The 14,352-nt window shown below is 44.9% G+C and overlaps 2 protein-coding genes across 2 annotated transcripts; one reads left to right on the forward strand and one right to left on the reverse strand.

Moving 5' to 3' along the window:
- The first annotated feature begins 7,643 nt into the window (after positions 1-7,643).
- Positions 7,644-8,977, forward strand: LOC123596708 (small proline-rich protein 2G-like). The gene is made up of 2 exons (XM_045475065.1): positions 7,644-7,746; positions 8,428-8,977. Exon 2 carries the CDS (start codon positions 8,449-8,451, stop codon positions 8,653-8,655), a length of 207 nt encoding a protein of 68 aa, XP_045331021.1. The 5' UTR covers positions 7,644-7,746; positions 8,428-8,448; the 3' UTR covers positions 8,656-8,977.
- Positions 8,978-10,874: 1,897 nt separating this feature from the next.
- On the reverse strand, positions 10,875-12,208 carry LOC123596709 (small proline-rich protein 2G-like). The gene is made up of 2 exons (XM_045475066.1): positions 12,106-12,208; positions 10,875-11,424 (listed from the first exon to the last, which is right to left on the reverse strand). Exon 2 carries the CDS (start codon positions 11,401-11,403, stop codon positions 11,197-11,199), a length of 207 nt encoding a protein of 68 aa, XP_045331022.1. The 5' UTR covers positions 11,404-11,424; positions 12,106-12,208; the 3' UTR covers positions 10,875-11,196.
- Positions 12,209-14,352: the final 2,144 nt, after the last annotated feature.

Genomic DNA, 14,352 nt, shown 5'->3' on the forward strand with positions numbered 1-14,352 from the left:
CCTGGCCCAGAATCGCACCGTCCATGTGGCCTTCGAGCAGAAGCGGAGGCTTCAGAGTGCTCAGCACCTCTGCAGCAGGAGGGAAAGGAATGTGGGTCACTCATGTCATGCAGCAGAAGACACTCCTTTCCTAGGACTATTGATATCTGTGGACACTGGGCAAAGTGCAGTTTCCTATTCTCTAATTTCATGAGGGAGACTGTAGGCATTGTCCATTTAGAAATGTCACTTAACACTGGGAGGATCCTGAGAATATATTTCTGATTTTTGAGTAGTCTTTACAACTTCTGTCCATTTGATGCCTAAGAATATTCACAGTGAGCATGATATTAATCTCACTCCTCTTCTCCATACTTTAACAGCCCAGCTAATAGTAGGCAGGGGCCCCTTGCTGAGTCCAGGGTCATGATTCAGTTCAAGATTCAGATGACACTGGCACCTGAGGTTTTATTGCTCGAACCTGAGCAATAATTCACAAAATAGACCTCAAACAGGGCTGAACAATCTTGTTCTGGATTTAGCTCAGGGTTGCATTCAAAAGAAAAAACCAATACAAGTTCTCAGAAAGAAAAACAATGTTAAAATTCATTAAAATGCTTAAAGTTAATTTAAATGTGTATTTCCAAAGTGGCGAACTGGACCCAGTGTTTACAGCAGCACGCTCAACAATAGCCAAATTATGGAAAGAGCACAAATGCCCATCGCCTGATGAATGGATAAAGAAGATGTGGTGCATACACAAGGGAATATTTCTTGGTGATTAAAAAGAATGAAATCTTGGCATTTGCAGCAGCGTGGATGGAATTGGAGTGTATTATGCTGAGCAAAATAAACCAGTCAGAGGAAGACAAATGTATGCTTTCACTCTTATGTGGAATTTAGAAGCAAAACAGATGAACGCAGGAGAAGGGAAGGAAAAGGAAAATAAGAGAAAAACAGAGAGGGAGGCAAACCATAAGAGACCCTTAAATAGAACAAACTGAGGGTTGCTGGAGGGGAGGTGGGGGAGGGATGGGCTAGATGGGTGATGGACATTAAGGAGGGCACTTGTTGGGATGAGCACTGGGTGTTGTATGTAAGTGATGAATGAGCCAATCAATTCTACTCCTGAAACCAATACTATGCTATATGTTAGCTAATTTGAATTTAAATTTGAAACAAAAGTGGCAAACTGGAAACATGACAAAAAGAAAAGGCTTAAATCTTCCTTACCTATTTCCCTAAATTTGTAGTCACCTTTGCATAGCCACTGCCCTTAACTTCCAGTCCTCTCCTCTCCCGCCCCGTCCTCTCCCCTCTTCTCTTCTCACATCTTGCCTGTATTTCTCCCTCACTTGCTCCTTTATGCTCCGAAGAGCAGTGTTTGCTCAGTGTTTGCTGCTTTTGTTTCTCTTGCCCATCCTTCCCCATTTCCAGCTCAGTTGTTTTCCTTTGCAAGTGTTGTCCTGTCCATCCTAGTGTTAACCTATCTGGGATTTCTGTAATTCTTTATGTCCTCCTCTTTATCCATTATGCAACTCAGTAGCACACAAGAATAGTCGGCAGCAGCCGGTGAGGGGTGGGGTGGGGGAATGAGGAAGGAGAGAGAATGCACTGCAGTTAAGTGTTATTTATTTATTTATTTTTCTGTATCAGAGGTGGTAAAATGGTCTTCCTCCCGGGAAGTCACAAGACTGTTGTGAAGCCCATGTAAGATAACGGAATTTAGGAACCTAAACCATTTATTTATTCAACAGACACTATTTCCGCATCTGATCTGTTCAGGTCTTGGCCACGTGTCCCACGTGCAGAATGGGGAAGCTACAGTCCCTGTGGTGGAAGAGCTGCAGGCTTGGGGGAGAAGCAGGTGAGTGGAAAGCCCACTGAGGGAGGATGGATATCATCAGTGAGGCTCAGCCAGTTTCAGGAGACTCTCAGGTGCGACACCTGTCCCAGTGGAAGGGATCCAGAAAGGCTTTTCACTGAAGTGATGGCTTTGTTGAGAATGGTGTCCATTGTATCCAGGTAAAAATGATGACTAAAGGCCCTGCAGGGAGAAGAAGATGGTGTGTGAGAAAATTACCAGAAGACTGATACTGTAACTGCACACGGATCAAGGAATGGATGGAACAACAAGGAAGGGGTCTGGAGGGCAAGAGATGGCTGTGTGTTGGACCAGGGACTTATCCTGCTAAGCTGAAGTGTTGTAAGCAGGCAGGTGACAGGGTCAGCTCGGACTTGTTAAGAAATTTCTCTGACTGCAATGCAGAAGATGGGCTTGAATCAAACAAGAATGGGGAAGACAGCTATGTCGGGAAGGAGTGGTAATGATCCAGCGGAGATGAGGAGGCCCTGAACTAGGGCCATGGTAGTCAGCACAGAAGGGGTGAAGTGGATTCCAGAAATACTTAGTCTGTGAAGCTGGCATGACTGGGTGTGTGTGATGGGAAAACCGCACAAAACCGGAGGCGGGGCAGAGCGGGGCGGGGGGGGGGGCGGGGAAGTCAAGATAACTCCATTTCCTGGGAGCCTGAAAGTTTATAGAGAGGGTGGACGCTGGATGTTCACACGATGTGTGGGAAGAGGACCACCTTGCTGACACTTGGAGGACAAAATGTGTTCTCATCCCAGTGTCAACAATGAAGTTACTTACCTAAAGAACTCGGCTATAAATGTTAAGTCAAATCCAAGGGGCCCTTGGGAAATACAATCATCTCTCTTTCCCCTCTCCTCTTCTTTCCTGTCCCTTACCCTCCACCTCTCTACCTTCCTTGCTTTCTTTCTTTATCTAATACCCATTACATACCTCTGTCTTTTCCTTCAAAATCAAATTTTGCAAATGAGGAACTTTGGGACCAGGTCTCTCAGCTTTGCCATTTCCAACCTTTAAGAGTTGTGTTAAATAATCCTTTGCACGGTATAAAAAAGTCTGTCAGAGAAGTACTATTATCGCCATTTTCTTCAGAGGAAACTGAGAACTGTAGAAGTGTTAAGAAAATTGCTCAGCGTTACACACCTGATTCAGACAAAGACTCTGGATTGAAACCTAATCATTGTGTGTATACCATGCCAATTTGCTAACAATGTGTGCCAACAGATTTCTTCACTTCTATGTTGTATTTCTTATTTATTTTTGAATACTTGCATGTATTATTAATAGTTATAAAACCTATTTGAACAGAGTGGGTGGAGTACCATTATTTAAAAGTAGGGTCATCTCTCTTTCACTCAGCATCTCTGCAAATCAAGAAATAATCATCCCTCTCTCTGAAGACAGTAAACCTCATCAAGTCTTCTCATCTTAAGAAAGTCTGATCCTCCTCCAGTTTACCAAACATAAATGATACCCCAAGTAATTTATTGGTGAAAATAACTTTGGAATCTATTAGTAATTCATGAGTCAAAGAGAAGCAGGTCTAAAATTGGGTCGGGAGAACTGCTGTGAATCACAGGATCCTTAGGTCATTCCCTTACTCCAGCAGGTACCACCTGTAGCTTCTAGGATTTCAACATGACAAGGAATGTTCTGGAATTGCCTCAGCCATCCCAAGAGCATCCCTGTTCCTTCTGGCATCCCTGCAAGATGTCAGCCTCCAATGGCCGTCCAGGTGACTCTAATGCTAAACCTCAGGGTGCTAGGCGAGACCAACTAACCATCCTCTGGTCTGCTCCTCTGGGCTGCAGAGAGAGAGAGAGAGAGACAGAGACAGAGACAGAGACAGAGAGAGTTAGTTCAGGAACAGGGTGCAACCCATGGAGGTTCCTACCTCCTCAAACCCCCATGTTGATCCCCCGACATTCTCCCTGTACCTTTCCCACCAATGGAGTTGGACATACTGCAGATGGTGCACAGCATTCTTCTGGGTAAAGAGCCCTAAGTGAGAAGGCTCCCTTCAGGCAGAGGAGACCCTTCTCAGAGGTAAGAAACAGGGAAGGTATATCCCACTAATGCCTTCTGATTAACAGTGATGTCAGCTGGAAGAGAGGGGGGGCAGGAAAGATCTCAGCCTGAGGGACCTTATCCACACAATGCCAGTCTCTCTTAGGTATTGTGATTAGTGCCTTACCTTACCTTATTATGTTTCTACCTTTTAGGGTTCACGTCTCTTTTCTTTTGAAACAAATTCTATCGTGGTAAGAGCACCTAACATGAGGTCACCCACCTAACAGATTCTTAAGTCCACAGTACAATATTGTGATCTACAGGCATGCTGTGGTAAGCAGACTTCTAGAACTGACTCATCTTGCACAACTGAAATTTTATACCCGTTGATAAGCACCTCGCTGTTTTCCTCACCCAGTCCCTGGCAACCATGATTCTATTCTTTACCTCCATGAGTTTGACTGTTTTAGATACCCCACTCAGGGGATTCATGCAGTATTTATCCTTCTGGACCTGGCCTATTTCTCTTGACATAACATCTTCCAGGCTTATCCATGTTGTCTCAGATGGCAGTGTTTCCTTGTTTCCTTCCTTTATAGCTGAATAATATTCCATTGTACCTATATACCATATTTCTTTATCCATTCATCTGCTGATAGACATTTAGGTGTGGTGAGTAATGCTGAAATGAATGCGAGAGTGCTGATATTTCTTCCAGATCCTGATTTAAATTCTTTTGGGTAAATACCAGGCAAGGAACTGCTGGATCATAGGGTAGTTCTATTTTTCAAGTTTTTGAGGAACCTCCGTACTGGTTTTCATAGTTGCTTCACCATTTTGCATTTCCACGAATAGTGTACAAATGTTCCCTTTTCTCTACAACCTCACAGCCTCACCAACATTTGTTACTGTCCTTTTTTTTTTTTTTTCTTATGGCAGTCATCCTAACAGGCATGAAGTGATATCGCATGTGGCTTTGATTTGCATTTCCCTAATGATAAGTGATGTTGAGCATCTTTACGTGTAGCAGTTGGTCGTCTATGTCTTTGATGAAATGGCTATTCAAATAGTTTCTCCATTTAAAAATTAAGGTTATTGGGGCACCTGGGTGGCTCAGTCGGTTCATTGTTAGACATCGGCTGAGGTCGTGATCTCGTGGTTCATGAGCTCCAGCACCACGTCGGGCTCTGTGCTGACAGCTCAGACCCTGGAGCCTGCTTCAGATTCTAGGTCTCACATTCTCTCTCTGCCCCTCCCCTGCTCTCTCTCTCTCTCAAAAATAAATAAACGTTTGAAAATAAATTAAAAATTAAGGTTATCATTTTTTTTTTTGCTATGGAATTGAAGGTGTTCCTTATATATTTTGGAAATTAAACCCTTATCAGATATATGGACAGCTCCATTTCTTGAAGACCTATCACATAATGTGCCTCATATTAGGTATTTCACTGAGTTTTTGCAGCAAACTTTTGAGGCAGATGTAGTTCCTTTTTTATTGAAGTATAACTAACAAACAGTGTTATATTAGTTTCAGGCATACAACGTGGTGACTCAACAATTCTATACATTACTCAGCGCTCATCACAGTAGGTGTACTCTTAAACCCCCTCACTTATTTCATGCCTGCTCCCACCTACCTCTCCTCTGACTACTACCAGTTTGTTCTCTGTACTTGAGAGTCTGCTTTCTTTTTTGTCTCTGTTTTCTTTGTTTGTTTTGTTTCTTAAATTCCACATATGCATAAAAATCACATGTATTTGTCTTTCTCGGACTTTCACTTAGCATTATACCCTCCAGGTCCATCCATGTTGTTATGAATGACAAGGTTTCATTGTTTTTCTTCTGTTTTGCTTTTTGTTTTTGTTTTTCATTTTTTGTTTTGTTCTTTTTTTTTTATTTTGTTTTTATCTCCTGAATGATTTTCCATTGTATTTATTTATCGCATCTCTTTTGCCCAGTCATCTAACAATGGACACTTGGGCTGCTTCCAGATCTTGGCTACTGTAAATAACGCTGCAATAAACATAGAGGTGCATATATCTTCTCAAATTAGTGTTTTTGTTTTCTTTGGGTAAATGCCAGTGATGGATTTACTGGATCTTATGGTCATTCCATTGTTAATTTTTTGAGGAGCCACGATACTGTTTTCCACAGTGGCTATACCAACTTACATTCCCGCCAAAATACACGAGGGTTCCTTTTTCTCCACGTCCTTGCCAACAGTTGTTATTTCTTGTGTTTTTGATTTGAGCTCTTCTGACAGGCGTGAGCTGATATGTCATTATGGTTTTGATCTGCATTTCCGTAAGGATTAGCGAGTTGAGCATCTTTTCATATGTTTGTTGGCCATCTGCATGTCTTCTTTGGAAAATGTAGGATAAATTCCTTTGCTCATTTTTAAATCAGATTATCTGTTTTGTTTTGTTTTGATGTTGTCTAGTGTAAGTTCTTCATATATTTTGGGTATTGACCCCTTGTCAGATGTATCTTTTGAAAATATGTTCTCCCATTTAGTAGGTGGCCTTTTTGTTTGGTGATGATTTCCTTCCCTGTGCAAAAGGTTTTTATTTTGGTGCAGACTCAATAGTTTAATTTTTCTCTTGTTTCCCTTGCCTGAGGAGACATTTCTAGAAAGATGTCTCTACGACTGAGGTCAAAGACATTAGGAGGCCGGTGTAGTTCTTACCTCTACTCTACAGAGATGTTAAATGATCTTTAGGGAGGTTAGGAAATATTTCCGGTCACATGGTAGTGGTGCCTACAGACGTCTGCATAGCCAAGGCACTCATGTTTTCCCCACGAGGCCTAGTGAGTAATATTAGCCGAGGTGTTACTGTGGTCCAACAAATGAATACTAAGAGGTTATCCATGGGTTTTGTGTTGGCCATGCTTTATTTATCTAGGTTCAGAACAGAGAGCCTAATAGAGAGTAGGCAAGTTAACTTTTGCAGGAGGAAGCAACACATGCTGTTTGGGGAGCATGAAGGAAAAAGCTGCGAAATGGGGGCAGCTCAGGCACTGAGTCAGTTTTGAAGAAGTGAGAGAATATGAGTTTGGGTGTCTAGTGGACCACAAGTCCCCCCCTCCCCCCCCCACTGATCCACTGATGAGGACCACAGAGAGCACATCACATCAGTGTGTAAATCTGCAAGTGTGGAGACTTTGGGAGGGGCCGAGCCAGCGGTCTAGAAAAAAGGGGTTGTGCTGTCCTGTTCAAGGCCATTAATGGAGCCATGTAACAACATGCCCAGCCTAGGGCTATCAGCACCTAGGAACTAAGACAAGACTGTGGTCTCTTCAAGCCAATTAATTGTCAAGAAGAGCCTGGAGACCAGTAGGACATGATCAAAAGGGTTAGTTGTAAAGGAAAACTGTGAGTGAGGGTTAAGGTCCTGGACAAGGAAGGGTCAGCTCACCCTACTGTCTACTCTACTATCAAAGGGAACAAAGCTGGATGCTGGGCAGGTGAAACTGAATGGGGCAGTAAGTTTTACAGTTAAGGTGCTCGGGGAGCCAGGGAGTAGGGCAGGTACCACCTCTAATTATGGAAGTGCATCACGGCTGTCAAAGAATATCTCATGTTCCCTAGTTGCCACATGACACTGGCATGGGGAGGGTGAGACAAGGTCCAAAGTGAATCACTGAGCCTTCCCCAATGAGGGTGAGGAAGATCCTGGACAAGGAAGTTTGGTGATATCCACATTAGTGTGGCAAGTCATTTCTGAGGTTGCATGCAGATGGTAATTTGGTTGGGAAATAAATGCGTCATCCCAGTCCTGGACTGTCACCTGCCTGGACCCGCCTGGCCCTTATAAAAGGACTCTCCACCACACTGGTGTTATCTTCTGGAGACACTGAGGCATACATCTCCTTTGAAGCCTCTGGTGAGTACAAGCCTTAGAGATCTGTTTTGGCATTTGAATAGTGTGAGGATTTAATCTGGGAGAACAAGTGACTATTTATTTTAGCCAATTAAAGTCCGTGCATGGGGAAGAGACAATAATGAGGTCTGGGGGGTATTTGGAAGGTGACCGTGAAGGTCATGACAGAAATGGAGTCAGAGGTACAATCCTAGACTGACTGACAACAAGAGAGACGAGGTGTTGTCCTGTGGCCTATACCGTGCACGTTCCAAGTGCATCCCTCTCAGGGCTCTCGGTCCCTTTGAGTGCTGGGTGGGAGTCTGGGCAGTCCTCCTCGAAGCCCAGGGCTCAGAACCCCAGTCAGGCCAGTGAGACCAGCAACCAGGGCTCAGAAAGCTATCGGTAGAGGTCTGTTTGGGGATTGGCTAGAAGTTTCGTATCTGGGTTCTTTGTCTCCACATGATGTTTGTATTCACACAGCACACAGGCAATCGTGTCTGTACAAAGTGATAGAAACATTAACCAGAAAAGACCGAAGAGCTAGGGTAAGAGGTGCTCAAAGGGAAGGGTGAAGGAGCCACACAGAATCATACAGACAGTGTTAGGGAACAGAGGGTCCTTGCAGGCTGCAGGGTCCGTGGCTCATTGTTCTGCCAACAGGACTGCCTGTGTTAGGAATGCTGTTGTCTGTTTGCATCTCAGGCTCTTTGCTGTCCAGGAACGATGTCCTATCAACAGCAGCAGTGCAAGCAGCCCTGCCAGCCACCTCCTGTGTGCCCTGAGCCTTGCCCACCCCCAAAGTGTCCAGAGCCATGTCCCCCTCCTCCATGCCCACCTGTGAAGTGCCCACCTCCACCCTGCCAGCAGAAGTGCCCTCCTGTGCAGCCGTGCCCCCCTTGCCAGCAGAAGTGCCCACCCAAGAGCAAGTAACAGCAGCAGGATGCATCATGACCATGAAACAACAAGACACAGGGTCTCCTGTGGATGTCTCAGGACTCCATCCCCTTCCCTTCAGCCACGAGCACAGAATGCATGTTCTCTGACTTGCCACCTGGGTTGACAGCGGACAGAGAAAAGGCTGGGTTCCCGAAGCTGATACCACATTGTGGGAAGATGAGCAGTGGGGTCGTGGCCTAATTGCACTTTGCCATCTGTCTGTCTGTGATCTGGGTGGTGATCTCTCCCCTGTGAGCCTTTTGGTATCTCTATTTGTTTGCTTCTCCAATAAAGCACACGTGTCATGGTCAAGACCACATTACTTTTGTTTGTGCTTTGTGTTTGTCCACTACACCACATGAATGTTCCTTTCCATTCCTATTGAAATATTTATTAGAGTCAAGCTTTCCCATCACTGAGTTCAGTTTTGCCCAAAATGTGTCTTGCGGAATGGGTACATCAAATGATTCTCTTTTACTGATTTTAAACTCACTTGTAGCTCTTTCTGATTTGTATGACCCTGAAAACAATTACTTAAACTGTCTCAGCTTCGGGGCGCCTGGGTGGCGCAGTCGGTTAAGCATCCGACTTCAGCCAGGTCACGATCTCGCGGTCCGTGAGTTCGAGCCCCGCGTCAGGCTCTGGGCTGATGGCTCGGAGCCTGGAGCCTGTTTCCGATTCTGTATCTCCCTCTCTCTCTGCCCCTCCCCCGTTCATGCTCTGTCTCTCTCTGTCCCAAAAATAAATAAACGTTGGAAAAAAAAAATTAAAAAAAAAAAAAAAAAAACTGTCTCAGCTTCAGTTTCCTCATCTGTAAAAAGCAGGAAAGATTGTTTTCTGCTCAGTGCCCTCACAGAAATTAATTGTTCACAAGTGTTTCCTGAGTATCTGCCATGTGCCAGGCAAGCAGTCTTCCATGTGCTACAGAGATGATCATAGTGGCCCCCAAATCCTTGAGGCCATTACACACACACGTGCACGTGCACGCGTGTGCGCGCACACACACACACACACGACCAAGAACAGTCATTTGTGGGTAAATTTTAGAGAAAATTGTTTAGAAAGCCTCTTCCTAAGTGACTTTTGGGAAAGACCTGAGTGAGTAGAAGAGTGAGCCATGAATGTATCAGGGGTACATCCTTCCAACGAGAAGACATGGCAAGTTCCAAGGTACAGCACAGTGACAACAGGGACACGGGGAGAACAGTGATCTAGGGGACACCTGTCTCCTTATGAGGTGAGAAAGGTAAGGTCTCAAGGATATAGTAATGATTCCTTGTGATTTGCTCAAAGGTTGACTCACCATATAATGCTGGTGGTCAAAGTCCTAAAATTTACATTGTTGTACTGTGCTGTACCTTGGAACTTGCCATGTCTTCTCGTTGGAAGGATGTACCCCTGATACATTCATGGCTCACTCTTCCACTCACTCAGGTCTTTCCCAAAAGTCACTTAGGAAGAGGCTTTCTAAACAATTTTCTCTAAAATTTACCCACAAATGACTGTTCTTGGTCGTGTGTGTGTGTGTGTGCGCGCACACGCGTGCACGTGCACGTGTGTGTGTAATGGCCTCAAGGATTTGGGGGCCACTATGATCATCTCTGTAGCACATGGAAGACTGCTTGCCTGGCACATGGCAGATACTCAGGAAACACTTGTGAACAAATTAATTTCTGTGAGGGCACTGAGCAGAAAACAATCTTTCCTGCTTTTTACAGATGAGGAAACTGAAGCTGAGACAGTTTTTTTTTTTTTTTTTTTAATTTTTTTTTTCCAACGTTTATTTATTTTTGGGACAGAGAGAGACAGAGCATGAACGGGGGAGGGGCAGAGAGAGAGGGAGACACAGAATCGGAAACAGGCTCCAGGCTCCGAGCCATCAGCCCAGAGCCTGACGCGGGGCTCGAACTCACGGACCGCGAGATCGTGACCTGGCTGAAGTCGGATGCTTAACCGACTGCGCCACCCAGGCGCCCCGAAGCTGAGACAGTTTAAGTAATTGTTTTCAGGGTCATACAAATCAGAAAGAGCTACAAGTGAGTTTAAAATCAGTAAAAGAGAATCATTTGATGTACCCATTCCGCAAGACACATTTTGGGCAAAACTGAACTCAGTGATGGGAAAGCTTGACTCTAATAAATATTTCAATAGGAATGGAAAGGAACATTCATGTGGTGTAGTGGACAAACACAAAGCACAAACAAAAGTAATGTGGTCTTGACCATGACACGTGTGCTTTATTGGAGAAGCAAACAAATAGAGATACCAAAAGGCTCACAGGGGAGAGATCACCACCCAGATCACAGACAGACAGATGGCAAAGTGCAATTAGGCCACGACCCCACTGCTCATCTTCCCACAATGTGGTATCAGCTTCGGGAACCCAGCCTTTTCTCTGTCCGCTGTCAACCCAGGTGGCAAGTCAGAGAACATGCATTCTGTGCTCGTGGCTGAAGGGAAGGGGATGGAGTCCTGAGACATCCACAGGAGACCCTGTGTCTTGTTGTTTCATGGTCATGATGCATCCTGCTGCTGTTACTTGCTCTTGGGTGGGCACTTCTGCTGGCAAGGGGGGCACGGCTGCACAGGAGGGCACTTCTGCTGGCAGGGTGGAGGTGGGCACTTCACAGGTGGGCATGGAGGAGGGGGACATGGCTCTGGACACTTTGGGGGTGGGCAAGGCTCAGGGCACACAGGAGGTGGCTGGCAGGGCTGCTTGCACTGCTGCTGTTGATAGGACATCGTTCCTGGACAGCAAAGAGCCTGAGATGCAAACAGACAACAGCATTCCTAACACAGGCAGTCCTGTTGGCAGAACAATGAGCCACGGACCCTGCAGCCTGCAAGGACCCTCTGTTCCCTAACACTGTCTGTATGATTCTGTGTGGCTCCTTCACCCTTCCCTTTGAGCACCTCTTACCCTAGCTCTTCGGTCTTTTCTGGTTAATGTTTCTATCACTTTGTACAGACACGATTGCCTGTGTGCTGTGTGAATACAAACATCATGTGGAGACAAAGAACCCAGATACGAAACTTCTAGCCAATCCCCAAACAGACCTCTACCGATAGCTTTCTGAGCCCTGGTTGCTGGTCTCACTGGCCTGACTGGGGTTCTGAGCCCTGGGCTTCGAGGAGGACTGCCCAGACTCCCACCCAGCACTCAAAGGGACCGAGAGCCCTGAGAGGGATGCACTTGGAACGTGCACGGTATAGGCCACAGGACAACACCTCGTCTCTCTTGTTGTCAGTCAGTCTAGGATTGTACCTCTGACTCCATTTCTGTCATGACCTTCACGGTCACCTTCCAAATACCCCCCAGACCTCATTATTGTCTCTTCCCCATGCACGGACTTTAATTGGCTAAAATAAATAGTCACTTGTTCTCCCAGATTAAATCCTCACACTATTCAAATGCCAAAACAGATCTCTAAGGCTTGTACTCACCAGAGGCTTCAAAGGAGATGTATGCCTCAGTGTCTCCAGAAGATAACACCAGTGTGGTGGAGAGTCCTTTTATAAGGGCCAGGCGGGTCCAGGCAGGTGACAGTCCAGGACTGGGATGACGCATTTATTTCCCAACCAAATTACCATCTGCATGCAACCTCAGAAATGACTTGCCACACTAATGTGGATATCACCAAACTTCCTTGTCCAGGATCTTCCTCACCCTCATTGGGGAAGGCTCAGTGATTCACTTTGGACCTTGTCTCACCCTCCCCATGCCAGTGTCATGTGGCAACTAGGGAACATGAGATATTCTTTGACAGCCGTGATGCACTTCCATAATTAGAGGTGGTACCTGCCCTACTCCCTGGCTCCCCGAGCACCTTAACTGTAAAACTTACTGCCCCATTCAGTTTCACCTGCCCAGCATCCAGCTTTGTTCCCTTTGATAGTAGAGTAGACAGTAGGGTGAGCTGACCCTTCCTTGTCCAGGACCTTAACCCTCACTCACAGTTTTCCTTTACAACTAACCCTTTTGATCATGTCCTACTGGTCTCCAGGCTCTTCTTGACAATTAATTGGCTTGAAGAGACCACAGTCTTGTCTTAGTTCCTAGGTGCTGATAGCCCTAGGCTGGGCATGTTGTTACATGGCTCCATTAATGGCCTTGAACAGGACAGCACAACCCCTTTTTTCTAGACCGCTGGCTCGGCCCCTCCCAAAGTCTCCACACTTGCAGATTTACACACTGATGTGATGTGCTCTCTGTGGTCCTCATCAGTGGATCAGTGGGGGGGGGAGGGGGGGACTTGTGGTCCACTAGACACCCAAACTCATATTCTCTCACTTCTTCAAAACTGACTCAGTGCCTGAGCTGCCCCCATTTCGCAGCTTTTTCCTTCATGCTCCCCAAACAGCATGTGTTGCTTCCTCCTGCAAAAGTTAACTTGCCTACTCTCTATTAGGCTCTCTGTTCTGAACCTAGATAAATAAAGCATGGCCAACACAAAACCCATGGATAACCTCTTAGTATTCATTTGTTGGACCACAGTAACACCTCGGCTAATATTACTCACTAGGCCTCGTGGGGAAAACATGAGTGCCTTGGCTATGCAGACGTCTGTAGGCACCACTACCATGTGACCGGAAATATTTCCTAACCTCCCTAAAGATCATTTAACATCTCTGTAGAGTAGAGGTAAGAACTACACCGGCCTCCTAATGTCTTTGACCTCAGTCGTAGAGACATCTTTCTAGAAATGTCTCCTCAGGCAAGGGAAACAAGAGAAAAATTAAACTATTGAGTCTGCACCAAAATAAAAACCTTTTGCACAGGGAAGGAAATCATCACCAAACAAAAAGGCCACCTACTAAATGGGAGAACATATTTTCAAAAGATACATCTGACAAGGGGTCAATACCCAAAATATATGAAGAACTTACACTAGACAACATCAAAACAAAACAAAACAGATAATCTGATTTAAAAATGAGCAAAGGAATTTATCCTACATTTTCCAAAGAAGACATGCAGATGGCCAACAAACATATGAAAAGATGCTCAACTCGCTAATCCTTACGGAAATGCAGATCAAAACCATAATGACATATCAGCTCACGCCTGTCAGAAGAGCTCAAATCAAAAACACAAGAAATAACAACTGTTGGCAAGGACGTGGAGAAAAAGGAACCCTCGTGTATTTTGGCGGGAATGTAAGTTGGTATAGCCACTGTGGAAAACAGTATCGTGGCTCCTCAAAAAATTAACAATGGAATGACCATAAGATCCAGTAAATCCATCACTGGCATTTACCCAAAGAAAACAAAAACACTAATTTGAGAAGATATATGCACCTCTATGTTTATTGCAGCGTTATTTACAGTAGCCAAGATCTGGAAGCAGCCCAAGTGTCCATTGTTAGATGACTGGGCAAAAGAGATGCGATAAATAAATACAATGGAAAATCATTCAGGAGATAAAAACAAAATAAAAAAAAAAGAACAAAACAAAAAATGAAAAACAAAAACAAAAAGCAAAACAGAAGAAAAACAATGAAACCTTGTCATTCATAACAACATGGATGGACCTGGAGGGTATAATGCTAAGTGAAAGTCCGAGAAAGACAAATACATGTGATTTTTATGCATATGTGGAATTTAAGAAACAAAACAAACAAAGAAAACAGAGACAAAAAAGAAAGCAGACTCTCAAGTACAGAGAACAAACTGGTAGTAGTCAGAGGAGAG

The sequence above is a fragment of the Leopardus geoffroyi genome, chromosome C1 (genome assembly GCF_018350155.1).
Source record: "Leopardus geoffroyi isolate Oge1 chromosome C1, O.geoffroyi_Oge1_pat1.0, whole genome shotgun sequence".
Lineage (NCBI taxonomy): Eukaryota > Metazoa > Chordata > Mammalia > Carnivora > Felidae > Leopardus > Leopardus geoffroyi.

Coding starts and splice junctions, on each gene's coding strand:
- LOC123596708 (XM_045475065.1), top strand. CDS start 8,449: ATGTCCTATCAACAGCAGCAGTGCAAGCAGCCCTGCCAGCCACCTCCT.
- LOC123596709 (XM_045475066.1), bottom strand. CDS start 11,403: ATGTCCTATCAACAGCAGCAGTGCAAGCAGCCCTGCCAGCCACCTCCT.